Below are 14035 nucleotides of genomic sequence, written 5' to 3' on the forward strand. Positions count from 1 at the left end.
ACAAACTCCTTACAGACATTGGCAGGAATTGAACCCGGGACCACTGGTATCGTAAATGTTTGTGCTCACCACTACGCTACCCTGGCTTCTCCATAGATGCTGCCTGACTTCTTGAGTGTTAACAGCTTTTCCTGCTTTCCTTTCCAGTAGCTGCAATATTTGGCTTCACGTTGGATACAGATCTTAAATCTCCTGCCCACTCCCCACCCCACATCGCTCCCTCTCCATGACCCTCAGAACCCTGGCTGGTTTCTCTGCTGTCATCTTGAAAAGTAATTTCTATACCAGCTAGTAATGTTTAAGAGGCATTTAGACAGACGAATGGACAGACAAGCAATAAGATATGGACCATGTGCTGGCAGATGGGATCATGCTTAAATTGGCATCATGGTTCCTAAGGTTGTCATAGCAGCGGGTGGTAGTGGAGAAAAACTCCCACTACCTATACAGTGGTTCAAATGGCGTGCGTCACTAACGGCCTCTGACAACCACGTCCAACTCTTGGCCTTCATGTGTTGCTTAGCTACGAGGCCCAGTGGAACTGTTGTTACTGACAAGAGAAGGGGCAAAGGCGGACCACTGGTACCTCAAAAACAATTGCCTCAGGCAGGTGGGGCTCGTCAGCCTTGGATGGCAGCCCACCTAGGAGAAGTAAAACTCTGATTTTAAACCTCCGCTGCCGGCCAGGGTCCCTGAGGCAGTTTGATGTTGTTTACAACTTCACTCTGGCAACCTCTGTGACAACACTGGTGCCAAGCTGTATCGGCACTTTCCCTTCCCTTGGACTACATCAGGGGCGTGAAGAGGGGAACCCGCCAGTTCTTCAAATCTTCCCAGCTAGGCTTGTGCCCTGGAGAGGACACAGTCCACCAGAGGCACAAACCCATGATCCCCGGGATCGACGGCTGCCTACTACTATGGTTGGCACAGACACGGTGGGTCAAAGGGCGCATTAAGAACCCCGAACTGCACAGCACGGTACAGAGCTCATGGTCCAAGAAATCTCTAAAACAACCTAAATCTACTCTGAGCAACCTAAATCTACTCTGAACAATCTAAATCTACTCTAAACCATCTAAATCTACCCTAAACAATCTAAATCTACTCTGAACAATCTAAATCTCCTCTAAACAATCTAAATCTACTCTAAACTCAGTCTAATGCTTCCCCTCCACATAGGTCTCCATTTTCCTTGTACTGTACTACTGTAGTGTTGATGGGTGGCAGGCAGGGGATACGTCTCCACCAAAGGAGGTGAAAGGTGCTCCTTCCCTCCGCTACCCTGCAGGTCACCTTGGGCAAGGCGTAGCACCTGCTTAGCCCCCCCCGCCCCGCTCCCGATCAGGGTCACGTGAACCCATGGGAGCAGGTGGTGGATGGTCGTACGAGTGGCTGGTGAAGATCACAAGCCTTGGTTATGCGACCACTGACACCAGGCAGACAGTCTCTGAAAAGTGTTGATACTGGCTGGGTTCACCTATGTTGTAAAGACACTGCCCAGAAGAAAGCAATGCACACTACTTCTGTAGACAAATATGCCCAGAGCGAGTGATCGCCCACGTCATGTGAACCGACACATAACGGTAGAACAAACAGTTGTACCCCTAATGTTCAGTGTTAAAATCTGAGGTTGATTGGTGGAATCTCTCTACCTTACATTTGAGTTTCCTGGCTTGGTGTGACTCAGGGACCTGAGACTCAAACCAGTAGGTGATTGCAAGAAAGCTCACCTGCACCTTTATTTCCTCAGGCTTTTTCTCTTGACCCTACCAAATTTTATTGATCCATCACAGAAAGCGTCCCTTTTCGACATATCACAGTTTGGTGCTCTGCACGTGATCACAAGAAACCGAAGAGGGTTTGTAGACACAGCTGAGCACATCACAGAAACCGGTCTCCCTCCATGGACTCTGTCTACACTCCTCACAGCCTTGGTAAAGCAGCCAGAACAATCAAAGTCCCCACCTTCCTGGCATTCTCTCTTCTCCCCTCTCCCATCGGGCAGAAAATACAAAAGTCTGAAAGCACATACCACCAGGCTCAAGGACAGCTTCTATCTCACTGTTATAAGGCTACTGAATGGTTCCCTAGTACAACAAGATGGACTCCTGACCTCACAATCAACCTTATGGTCTGACTGCACTGTACTGTATAGAGTCATAGAACACTGCTACACAAACAGACCCTTTGGCCCATCTAATTGATGCTCAACTGTTATCCTACCTAGTTCTAATGACCTCTACCTGGACCATAGTCCTCCATACCCCTCCTATCCACGTACATAACAAACTTTTCATAAATGTCTACATCAAACCCTCTGAAATCAAACCTTTCTCTGTAGCTGTAACACTTAACTCTGCATTTGAAAATACAAGAGGCCGTGGAAATCTTGATTCCTTTCCAGTGCTGATGAAGGGTTTCGGCCTGAAACATCGACTGTTTATTCTCTCCAGCCATGCTGCCTGGCCTGCTGAGTTCCTCCAGCAATTTGTGTGCGTTATTCTGCATTCAGTTATCGTTTTACCTTGTACTTCCTCAGTGCTCCATCGTAAAGAAATTATCCGTCTGGATAGCATGCCAAACAAAGTATTTCTCCTCCTCGGTGTACTAATTTACCCTCAAGTCTGCCACAGAAGGAAGAGCTGATCCATGCATAAGGATTCAAGTTTTATTTTCTGAACATCAGATTGGAGAAGAAGTGTGAGTTTGGCTGCAGGATGTTTGTTGGTGCCAGACAGGGTGGTTTGAGTATTTCAGAAACTGCTGATCTCCTGGGATTTTCATGCACAACAGTCTCTAGAGATTACAGAGAATGGTGTGAGAAACTAAAAACATCCAGTGAGCGGCAGTTCTGTGGCTGAAAACGCCTTGTTAATGAGGGATATCAGAGGCGAATGGTCAGACTGGTTCAAACTGACAGGAAAGTGACAGTAACTCAAATAACCACATGATACAACAGTGGTGTGCAGAAGAGCATCTCCGAATGCACAACAGGTTAAACCTTGGGCTACAGCAGCGACTGGGTTCTACTCCTGTAACTAATGAAGAGTGTATATAAATGTGAATTTAATTAAGTAGTGCAAAAAGAGAGCAACAGTAATGTGCTAGTGTCCATGGGCTGGTTTGTCGTCCGTTCAGAAATCTGATGGTGAAGGGGAAGAAACTGTTCTAAAACCTCTGCCGAAACTTCCCTGTTTCTCAGTTCTCCTGTAAAGTGACTGAGTGACTGTGACAATCCAGGAGAGTTCACCTTTCAGGCTGAGACCCTTCATCAGGACTGAAAAGGGAGGGGGAAGACACCAGAATAATACATTGAAGAGAGGGGAGGAGAACAAGCTGGCAAGTGATGGGTGAGCCCAGGTGAGGGTGAACGTGGGTGGGTGGGGAAGGAGAAGGAAGTGAGAAGCTGGCAGGTGATAGGTGAGACAAGGTGAAGATAGATAGACAGGGAGATATACTTCATTAATCCTGAGGGAAATTGGGTTTCGTTGCAGCCGCACCAACCAAGAATAGAGTGTAAATATAGCAATACAAAAACCACAAACAATCAAACAACAAAATGCAAACTGTGCCAGATGGAAAATAAGCCCAGGACCAGTCTATTGGCTCAGGGTGTCTGACCCTCCACGGGAGGAGCTGCACGTTCGATGGCCATGGGCAGGAACGACAGGAATGAAGGTGAACATGGGTGGGTGGGGAAGGAGAAGGAAGTGAGAAGCTGGCAGGTGATAGGTGAGAACAGGTGAGGACGTATGTGGGTGGGTGGGGAAGGGGGATGTAGTGAGAAGCTGGCAAGTGATAGGTGAGACAAGGTGAGGGTGAATGTGGGTGGGTGGGAAGGGGGATAAAGCTGGGAGATGGTAAATGAAAAAGATAAAGGTTTGAAGAATTAGGAATCAGGAGAGGAAAGTGGATGATGGGAGAAAGGGAAGGAGGAGGGTCACTGAGGGAGGTGAGGAGAGGAGAAGGGATGAGAAGCTAACCAGAATAGGGAATGGAGGAAGAGGAGGAGGGAGTGGGGGGAGAAATTACCATATGCTGGAAAAATCGATATTCATGCCATCGGGCTGGAGGCTATATGAGGTGAAAAGATGAATCATCACTGAGTAATGATTTGATCTGTATGAACAGCGTACGAGACAAAATTTTCACTGTCTTGGTACATATAACAATGATAATTCAACACCAAGTCCAACTACTTGGAGGTCAGAAGCAGCCTGGCCCAGCCTTGCTTGGAGCAGGTCCTGCGCCTGCCCTAAAGAACTACAAATCCATACAATCCTTAGCCAGAAATAAATTCCTCCTCGTCTCCATTTTAAATAGATTTTCCCACCCCTAGTTCTAGATAGCCCCACAGGGGGAAACATCCTGCCAGCCCCCACCTTGTGAAAATCCCTCGGGATTTTAATCTTTCATTCTTCCAATCTTCACAGAGTTCAGAGGCAACTTCCTCAACCTCTTGTTGTCCATCAACACCTTCACTTCATTGAACTCTCTGCACTGCCTCCTGCACTCGACAACACCCCTTCACCCCTTATCAAATGACAAGACAGAAGCTGTACTACCAGTGCAATCTCACCCAGACACACACACACACACACACAGACACACAGACACACACACACACACACGCACACGCACACGCGCACACACACACGCACACACACACACACACACACACACACGCACACGCACACACACACGCACACACGCACACACACAGAAATGTATTAACAAATAAGCAAAAATGCAGACAATGCTGAGATACATGTATACACTGGGTGTGCATACATAGACACATAAAAACCAGCCACACAGACTAATGCACCAGATGCGGACACATCCCCACTGAGACATACACACATGTTTCCTTGCAGCACTTAGCATGCGCCCCACCCTCTGTCATAACCTGACAAGCCCCCATGCTCAGCCAGTCAGAGGCAGGAGAACAGAATGAGAGGTGTGACTCATCACACTGTCCTATTCAGACATTTGCCGAACCCGGATATCCGCCATCGCCATGGGAACATCCACTAATCCAGTTTCAAAGTTCTGAAACAAGACATTCATGTCAGAGAACAATTCGCTTTTGATAGATTCCTGGAGTCTGATTGCCGTTATGAAATGCTCGGAGCACCATTTTGGCTTTGTACTCACCGTCAGTCCTTGCTGCACTTACCAGTTTCACTTTACCCCTCCCTGCTGCCCGGGGCATGCACTCATTGCCCTGTCAGAAACAGTGCTCTTCCACCCAAACTCTGCCTGGCAGGCAGAGCCATGGATTTGCTTCTCTAGATATGTGGTGGAGAGTACATCATGGCCCGGTAAGGAAACACCAAAGTTCTTGAATGGAAAAGGCTGCAAAAAGTACTGGATGTGGCCCAGTCCATCACGGGCAAAGCCCTCCACACCACTGAGCACATCTACATGAAGCGCTGTCACAGGAAAGCAGCATCCATCGTCAGGGACCCCCACCACCCAGGTCATGCTCTCTTCTCACCGCTGCCATCAGGAAGAAGGTTCAGGACCTTCAGGACTCAAGGCATCAGGTTCAGGAACAGTTATTACCCCTCAACTGTCAGACTCTTGAACCAGAGGGGAAACTTCTTCACTCACCCCATCACTGAACTGCTCCCACAACCTGTAAGACTCATTTTCAAGGGCTCTTCATCTCATGCTCTCAGTATTTATTGCTTATTTATTTATTATTATTATTTGTTTCATTCTGTGTACTGTGAATGAACCTGAAGGTGGTATATGGTATCATTAAGTATATATACTTTGATAATAAATTTACTTTGTATTTTGAAATTTGAGATCTTGTGAGGACAGGATATTGGAGTTAAATCTTCATTAACAAAAAGGCCCAGCACACAGAGGATCTACTTGCTGCACTTGGTAAAGTTGTATCTTCCCCAGAACATAAACAAGAGAAAATCTGCAGAGCACAAACAAGATTGATTTCTCAAACTTCTGGTAATGCCCTCCCTTCACCGTTCCCCATCCCCTTTCCCCTCTCTCACCTTTTCACCTGCTTATCGCCTCCCTCTGGTGCTCCTCCCCCCTTTTCTTTCTTCCGTGGCCTTATGCTCTCTCCTATCAGACTCCCTCTTCTCCAGCCCTGTATCTCTTTCTCCAATCAACTTCCCAGCTCTTTACTTCACCCCTCCCCACCACCTCCCGGCTTCACCTATCACCCGGTGGTTCTCTCTCCTCACCCCCCACCTTTTAACTCTACCCCTCGCCCTTTTTTCTCCAGTCCCGCTGAAGGGTCTCGGCCTGAAATATCGACTGTACTCCTTTCCATAGATGCTGCCTGTCCTGCTGAGTTCCTCCAGCATTTTGTGTGCATTGCTTGAAAATCTGCAGAAGCCAGAAATCAAAGCAACGCACCAAAATGCTGGGGGAACTCAGCAGGTCAGGCAGCATCTGTGGAACAGAGTACAGTCAACATTTTGGGCCGAAACCCTTCAGCAGGACCCGGCCGGAAAGGTGGACGGTATACTCGTTTCCATAGATGCTGCCTGGCCTGCTGAGTTCCTCCAGCATTTTATATGTGTTGCTCAGGGCATACTGGTGAAATTCTGCACTGCCATCATAGACAGCATTCTCACGGCAGCCATTACCATCTGGTTCGGTGCATCGTCCTGTCACAATATACAAAAACTGCCGTAAACTGTCAGGTCGGCAGAGGCTGCAGTCTACCATCGCTACAGGACCAGCACATGCCGAGGACAAAGAAGCGGGCAGGAAAATTCATTGCAGACACCACCCACTCTACAAAGTACCTTTTCCAAAACCTCCCTTCAGGAGAGCTCTAAAGAGCTATTAAAACAAAAACCACACAATCTTAAAAGTTTCCAATTAGTCCCAACCCCCCTTTATCTAATACACCTGTCACTGTACTGCAAACACTTTAAACCACTTTTTATAATGGTGCTTACATTGTAATTACATGCTGGAATTTAAGGAGTCATATAGAGCACCACAGCTCAAAAACGGGCCCTTTGGCCATCTAGTCCATGCTAATCTAGTCTCATCGATCTGCACCCGGACCATAGCCCTCCATACCCCTCTGATCCATGTACCCGTCCAAACTTCCCTTAAGTGTTAAAATCGAGCCTACATTGACCACTTCCACAGCAGCTTGTTCCGCACTCTCACCACCCTCTGAGTAAACGAGTTCACTTTCATGTTCCCCTTGAACCTTTCACTCTTCGACCACGAGCTCCAGTTCAAGTCTCACCCAACCATGGAAAAAGCCTGAATGCATTTATCCCATCTAAGCCCCTCATAATAGAGCATAGAACATAGAAAAGTACAGCACAGTACAGGCCCTTCGGCCCACAATGTTGTGCCGACCCTCAAACCCTGCCTCCCATATAACCCCCACCTTAAATCCCTCCATATACCTGTCTAGTAGCCTCTTAAACTTCACTAGTGTATCTGCCTCCACCACTGACTCAGGCAGTGCATTCCACACACCAACCACTCTCTGAGTAAAAAACCTTCCTCTAATATCCCCCTTGAACTTCCTACCCCTTACCTTAAAGCCATGTCCTCTTGTATTGAGCAGTGGTGCCCTGGTGAAGAGGCGCTGGCTATCCACTCTATCTGTTCCTGTTATTATCTTGTACTCCTCTATCATGTCTCCTCTCATCCTCCTTCTCTCCAAAGAGTAAAGCCCCAGCTCCCTTAATCTCTGAATATAATGCATACTTTCTAAACCAGGCAGCATCCTGATAAATCTCCTCTGTACCCTTTCCAACGCTTCCACATCCTTCCTATAGTGAGGTGACCAGAACTGGACACAGTACTCCAAGTGTGGCCTAACCAGAGTTTTATAGAGCTGCATCATTACCTCGCGACTCTTAAACTCTATCCCTCGACTAATGAAAGCTTACACTCCATAAGCTTTCTTAACTACCTTATCCACCTGTGAGGCAACTTTCATGTGGACATGTACCCCCAGATCCCTCTGCTTCTCCACACTACCAAGTATCCTGCCATTTACTTTGTACTCTGCCTTGGAGTTTGTTCTTCCAAAGTGTACCACCTCACACTTCTCCAGGTTGAATTCCATCTGCCACTTCTCAGCCCACTTCTGCATCCTATCAATGTCTCTCTGCAATCTTTGACAATCCTCTACACTATCTGCAACACCACCAACCTTTGTGTCGTCTGCACACTTGCCAACCCACCCTCCTACCCCCACATCCAGGTCGTTAATAAAAATCACGAAAAGTAGAGGTCCCAGAACAGATCCTTGTGGGACACCACTCGTCACAACCCTCCAATCTGAATGTACTCCCTCCACCACCACCCTCTGCCTTCTGCAGGCAAGCCAATTCTAAATCCACCTGGCCAAACTTCCCTGGATCCCATGCCTTCTGACTTTCTGAATAAGCCTACCGTGTGGAACCTTGTCATGTATTTATTCTACCTCTGTACTTATTTACGATTCAGAGATACAGCCACAACACCCAGCAACGCATCTATTTAACCTGAGCCGAAACACAGGACAGTTTACAATGACCAGCACACCTACTGCACTGTATGTCTTTGGATCCTGGAACAAAACCAGAGCACCCAGAGGAACCCCATGCGGTCACGGGGAGAATGTACACACTCCGTACAGACAGTGGCAGAAATGGAACCCAAATGCCGCAAAACAACAGATTTCACAATGTATGATGGTTTAACCTGGTTCTGATTTGGATTATTATTGTCACATGGACAGAGATACAGTGAAGATCTTTTGTTCTGGATACCATTCAGACACATCATTCCAGACTGAATTCCATCAAGGAAGTAGAAAAGGAAATTGGAATGCAAAGGTGTGGTGTCAATAGTTTCAGGGAAAGAGAAGTGCCGGTAAATTATAAAAGGATCATAATGTGGCAGATTGGGGGATAGAGAGATCATCTTTAATATACAAGATATCCTTTCAGCAGTCTGATATCAGCGGGATAGAAGCTGTCCTTGAGCCTGGTGGTATGTGATTTAAAGCTTTTGTATCTTCTGTCTGATGGGAGAGGGGGAAAGAGAGAATGTCTGGGGTGGGTGGGGTCTTTAATTCAACCGGCTGCTTTACTGAGGAAGCAGGAAGTGCAGAGGGTACGTCAGTTTCTGTGAATTGTGTTTTCTTTAGAGAAAGGTGTGACCTTTGGGTTAATGGTTGGTAGAGAGTAAGTTTCCTATAGTGAAAGAGTCTAGGTCCAAAGGGCACAGCCTTAGAATAGAGGGACATCCCTTTAGAACAGAGATGAGCAGGATTTTTTTTTTGCTAGAGGGTAGTGAATTTGTGGAATTCATTGCCACCAATACTGTGGAAGCCTAAACATTGCGTATATTCAAAGCAGAGGTCGATTAGTTCGGGTGTGAAAGGTTACAGGGAGAAATCAGGAGAATGGGATTGAGAGGTATAATAAATCAGCCGTGATGGAATGGCAGAGCAGACTCGATGAGCTGAATAGCCTAATTAGACTCTTGTATCTTATGGTCTTAACGGGTCACTGTAAATTCGGCCTAGTGTGTCTGTGGTTGGGGCAATCTAGAGAGAGTAGACAGGAATTTGAGGAGAATGAAAAATGGGATTCCTGTCAGATCCATGTACCAGAGCGGTTGGTGTTCCATGTGGACTTTGTTTCCATGTTTTGCTTCTCCATGATTCAATGGGACTTTGCAGAGCTGGGCTGAGAAGTGGCAAACCCAGAAAGGTGTGACTTTGGAAGGCCGAACTTGAAAACACTAGGTTAATGACAGGATTCTTAGCAATGCAGAGGAATAGAGGGATCTTTGGGTCCACATCTACAGATCACTCAAAGTTCATAGGGTGGTGAAGAAGGCATATGGTATGTTTGCCTTCATTAGTCAGGGGATTGAATTCAAGAGCTGCAAAGTCATGTTGCAGCTCCATAAAACTGGTTAGACTATACTTGGAGTGTTGTGTTCAGTTCTAGTCACCTCATTATAGGAAAGATATGGAAGGTTTAGAGAGGGTGCAGGAGAGATTTACCAGGATGCTGTCTGGATTAGAGAGTATGTCTTATGAGGATAGGTTGAGTGAGCTAGGGGTTTTCTTGATAGAGGTGTACAAGATGATAAGAGGCATAGATAGAGTGGGCAGCGCAGAGAGTTTTTCTCAGTGTGGAAATGCCTAATATGAGGGGGTATAATTTTAAGGCGACTGGAAGAAAGTTATGGGGTCAATGTCCAAGGTAGGTTTTTAACAAAGAGAGTGGTGGGTAAGTGGAACACGCTGTCAGGGCTGGTGGTAGTGGCAGATACTTTAGGGACTTTTAAGAGACTCGAAGATAGGCACATGGATGATAGAAAAATGGAGGGAAGGGTTAGATTGATCTTAGACTAGGTTAAAAAGTTGGCACAACATCGTGGGCCAAAGGGCCTGTACTGTGTTGTAGTGTTCTAGAATCACACTATAATTCCTTTTTCCTCACCCGTGCACTTCTCTATTCCCTGAAAAATCCTGTTGTGACCACAGGCAGACCCGAGAGGTCAGTGCAAACCTTTGGGAATGACCGCGCAGGCTTGAATTATTGTCAGGCTGAACGATTTCTGAAGGGACACTGAACCCATTAACACTACCTCACTAGTTTTCTTTTTCTATCGGTCTCTGAAATTCAAGCAATTCAGCTCAAAAGATCACTGGCAATGAGCTTTTTTAAACTATGCTCCTAAACTGTGGAATTCAATACCTAAAACTGTAAGGGATGCAGACACAGTTGACACTTTTAAACACCAGCTCAAAGTGTATTTATTGTACCTTGCTATTAACTAACACCTTTTTATATTTTATTTTCATGTTTGCACTTTTTCCCATCGTAAACCACTTGGAACTACAGTGTCTGTATGAAAAGTGTTCTATAAATAAGTTATTATTATTATTATTTATTCTTTCTCAGCTCAAGCTGGTAAAACCTGAGGGACGGGCATAGCCAAGCACACCCATCTCTCAATTGCTAGGAACTCTATAAATAGATCATTATTATTAGCTTTTCTCTCATTTTTCAGTGCTTAATTATTTTTTAAAATGTATTTCTTATTATAATTTATAGTATACTTTAGGCTGGCGGGGTGGAGATACCAAAGGAGGTGTAAGGCACTCCTTCCCTCCGTTACCCTGCAGGTCACTCTCGAGCAAGGTGTAGCCCCTGCTTAGCCCCCGATCGGGGTCATGTGAAGCCATGGGAGCAGCTGGTGGATGGTCATACGAGCAGCCAGTGCACATCACAAGTCCTGCTTACGTGACCATTGGTACCAGGCAGACAATCTCTGAAGAGTATTAATAATGGCTGGGGTCACCCATCTTGTAAAGACACTGCCCAGAAGAAGGCAATGGTAAAACAATTCTGTAGAAAAATTTGCCGAGAACAATCGCTGTCAAGACCATGATCGCCCACGTGGCACGTAATGATGACGGTAATGAGTATATTTTATAAATTACAATGTAGCGCTGCCATTACACAACGAACTTGATGACATATTAAATCTGATTCTAATTCTCAAGCTCTCGGAGCCTGAAGACAACAGGAGATTTTGCCCAGTCACTCAGTGAGCAGATTGAAAACCTGGATGCTGGAGATTCTGCAGATGCAGGAAACCTAGAGCAACACACACAGGATGTTGGAGGAAGCAGCAAATTAACAAATTTCACGATATATGCCATTGATATTAAACCTGATTCTGAACTTCAGACCTGATGAAGGGTCTGGACCTGAAACATCGACTGTTCATTCCCCCTCCACAGATGCTGTCTGACCAGCTGAGTTCCTTCAGCATCTTTGTGTGTGAACTTTATTCTGCATTCTGGTATCGTTTTCCCTTGTACTACCTCAACGTATGAATGTGTTGAAATGGTTTGTATGGATTTTTCACTCTTCCTCAGTACATGGAACCATGATAACTTAACTGAAGAAGGGTCTCAGTCTGGAATGGTGACTCTTTATTCTTCTCCATAGAAGCTGCCTGACCTGCTGAGTTCCTCCAGCATTTTGTGTGTGTGTTTTCTGGATTTCAGGCATCTGCAGAATCTCTTGTGTTGATAACTCAACTTGCCGATTTTCCCTGGACCGGAACTTGCCTCCCTCCCCCGCCCTCCCCCCTCCAAGGCCATTCACTCACCCTTTCTGGCTGCCTCCTCTTTGCCGAGCTTTATGTAGAGGTACCGTGGGCTCTCGGGGCAGAAGGGGAGCAAGATGGCCTGCAGGATGGCGGGCACGCCTGACAGCCCGAGAAGCAGTGGCCACAGACGGTCGTTCCCCAACAGCGAGTTGAGCCCAATCACCTGCCATGGACAGGAGCAGAAGGTCAGTGTGTGTCTGGGTGGGGGGAAAGGGGTTTGTTTTGCTATTGTTGTTTGTGTGTCGGCTGCATGTGGTTCTGCAGAACATTGTGGGCATGCTATGTTGGTTTTAGAATGTGTGGCAATACTCCGGCTGCTCCCAGCACACTCTAAGGGTGATAGAAAACTACACAGAAACAGGCCCTTCAGCCTATCTAGTCCATGCCTAGACTCATCAACTTTCAGCAACCCAGATCATAGTCATCTGTAGCCCACCTACCCATGGACCTATCCAAATTTCTCTTCACTCTCACCATCCTCTGCGTGAAGAAGTTCCCCCTCATGTTCCCCTTAAACATTTCACCTTTCACCCTTAACCCATGACCTCTAGTTCTAATCTGATCCAACCTCAGTGGGAAAAGCCTGCTGGCATTAACCGTATCTATACCCCTCATAATTTTGTATATGTCTATCAAATCTCCTCATTCCCCTCTGCTTTAGGGAACAAATTCCTAGCCTATTGAACCTTCCCCTATAACTCAGGTCTTCCAGACCTGGCAACATCCTTGTAAATTTCCTCTGCACTCATTGGTTCTTGCAGGCAGCACGGCAGTGTAGCAGTTAGCGCACTTGCTTTACAATTTCCGATCAGGGTTCGATTCCCACTATTGGCTGTAATACTAACACCACCAGGTTCAGGAACAATAATTATCCCTCAACCATCAGGTTCTTGAACCAGAGGGGATAACTTCACTCAACTTCACTCACCCCAACACTGAACTGCCCCCACGACCTATGGAATCACTTTCAAGGACACTTCATCTCACGTTCTCAGTATCTATTGCTTATCTATTTATTATTATTATTATTATTATTATTATTTCTTTCTTTTTGTATTCTGCACACTGGTTGAACCCCCAGTTGGTGGGTCTTTCACTGATTCTGTTATGGTTTTTGTTTTATTTTGGATTTATTGAGTATGCCTGCATGAAAATGAATCTCAGGGTTGTGTATCATGATAATAAAATTACTTTGAACTTTGAAAAAGGAGTTTGTATGTTCTCCTGCTACCATGTGGGTTTCAACCGGATGCTCCAGTTTGCTCCCATGTCCAAAGACGTACAAGTTTGGCTTAGTAAATTGTGGGCACACAACACTCTCGGACTGTGTAGGAACTGGACGGGTGCCAGGACTTGTACAGCACACTCTCGGACTGTGTTGGCCAATGGAGCCAAACAACACATTCATTGTACATTTTGATGTTTTGATGTACTGTACATGTGACAAATAAAGCTAATCTTTAAAATTCTTTAAGATTGCTTCAGATGTTTAATGTCATTTCCAGTACACAAACTTAGAGGGGAACAAAAGAATTGTTACTCTGGATCCAATGCGGCAGAAAACAACTCCTTAAGATAAAAAATGCAATAATTAAAAAAAAGCAATAAATATAAATACATAAGATAGTTTATATACATAAGTTGATTGTTTGTCCATAAAGTGACGCTAGGCACAGGAGTGTGTACATATGATGACTGACAGGAAATGATAACGTCGTGGTGGTTGGAGGGGTGGGTTAGTGGGTGGAGATGTTGATCAGCCTTACTGCTTGGGGAAAGGTACTGTTTTTGAGTCTATTAATCCACCCGTGGAAGCTACATATCCTCCACACCAGATTAGGATTGTGTTTAATCTTGAAACTGCCAGAGGAAATGGTGGAGGTCAGAAACT

At 45.8% G+C, this 14035-nt stretch overlaps 1 protein-coding gene across 2 annotated transcripts in view; it reads right to left on the minus strand.

The window, feature by feature from the left end:
• slc2a2 (solute carrier family 2 member 2) overlaps nucleotides 1-14035 on the minus strand; it is a 67095-nt gene that overhangs the window by 27493 nt on the left and 25567 nt on the right. For both annotated transcript variants that reach the window (XM_072254876.1, XM_072254875.1), the window contains exon 6: nucleotides 12145-12307. In XM_072254876.1, coding sequence (XP_072110977.1) covers nucleotides 12145-12307 — 163 coding nt within the window. The remainder of the gene's footprint in view (nucleotides 1-12144; nucleotides 12308-14035) is intronic.

This window comes from Mobula birostris, chromosome 4 (assembly GCF_030028105.1).
Source record: "Mobula birostris isolate sMobBir1 chromosome 4, sMobBir1.hap1, whole genome shotgun sequence".
NCBI lineage: Eukaryota > Metazoa > Chordata > Chondrichthyes > Myliobatiformes > Myliobatidae > Mobula > Mobula birostris.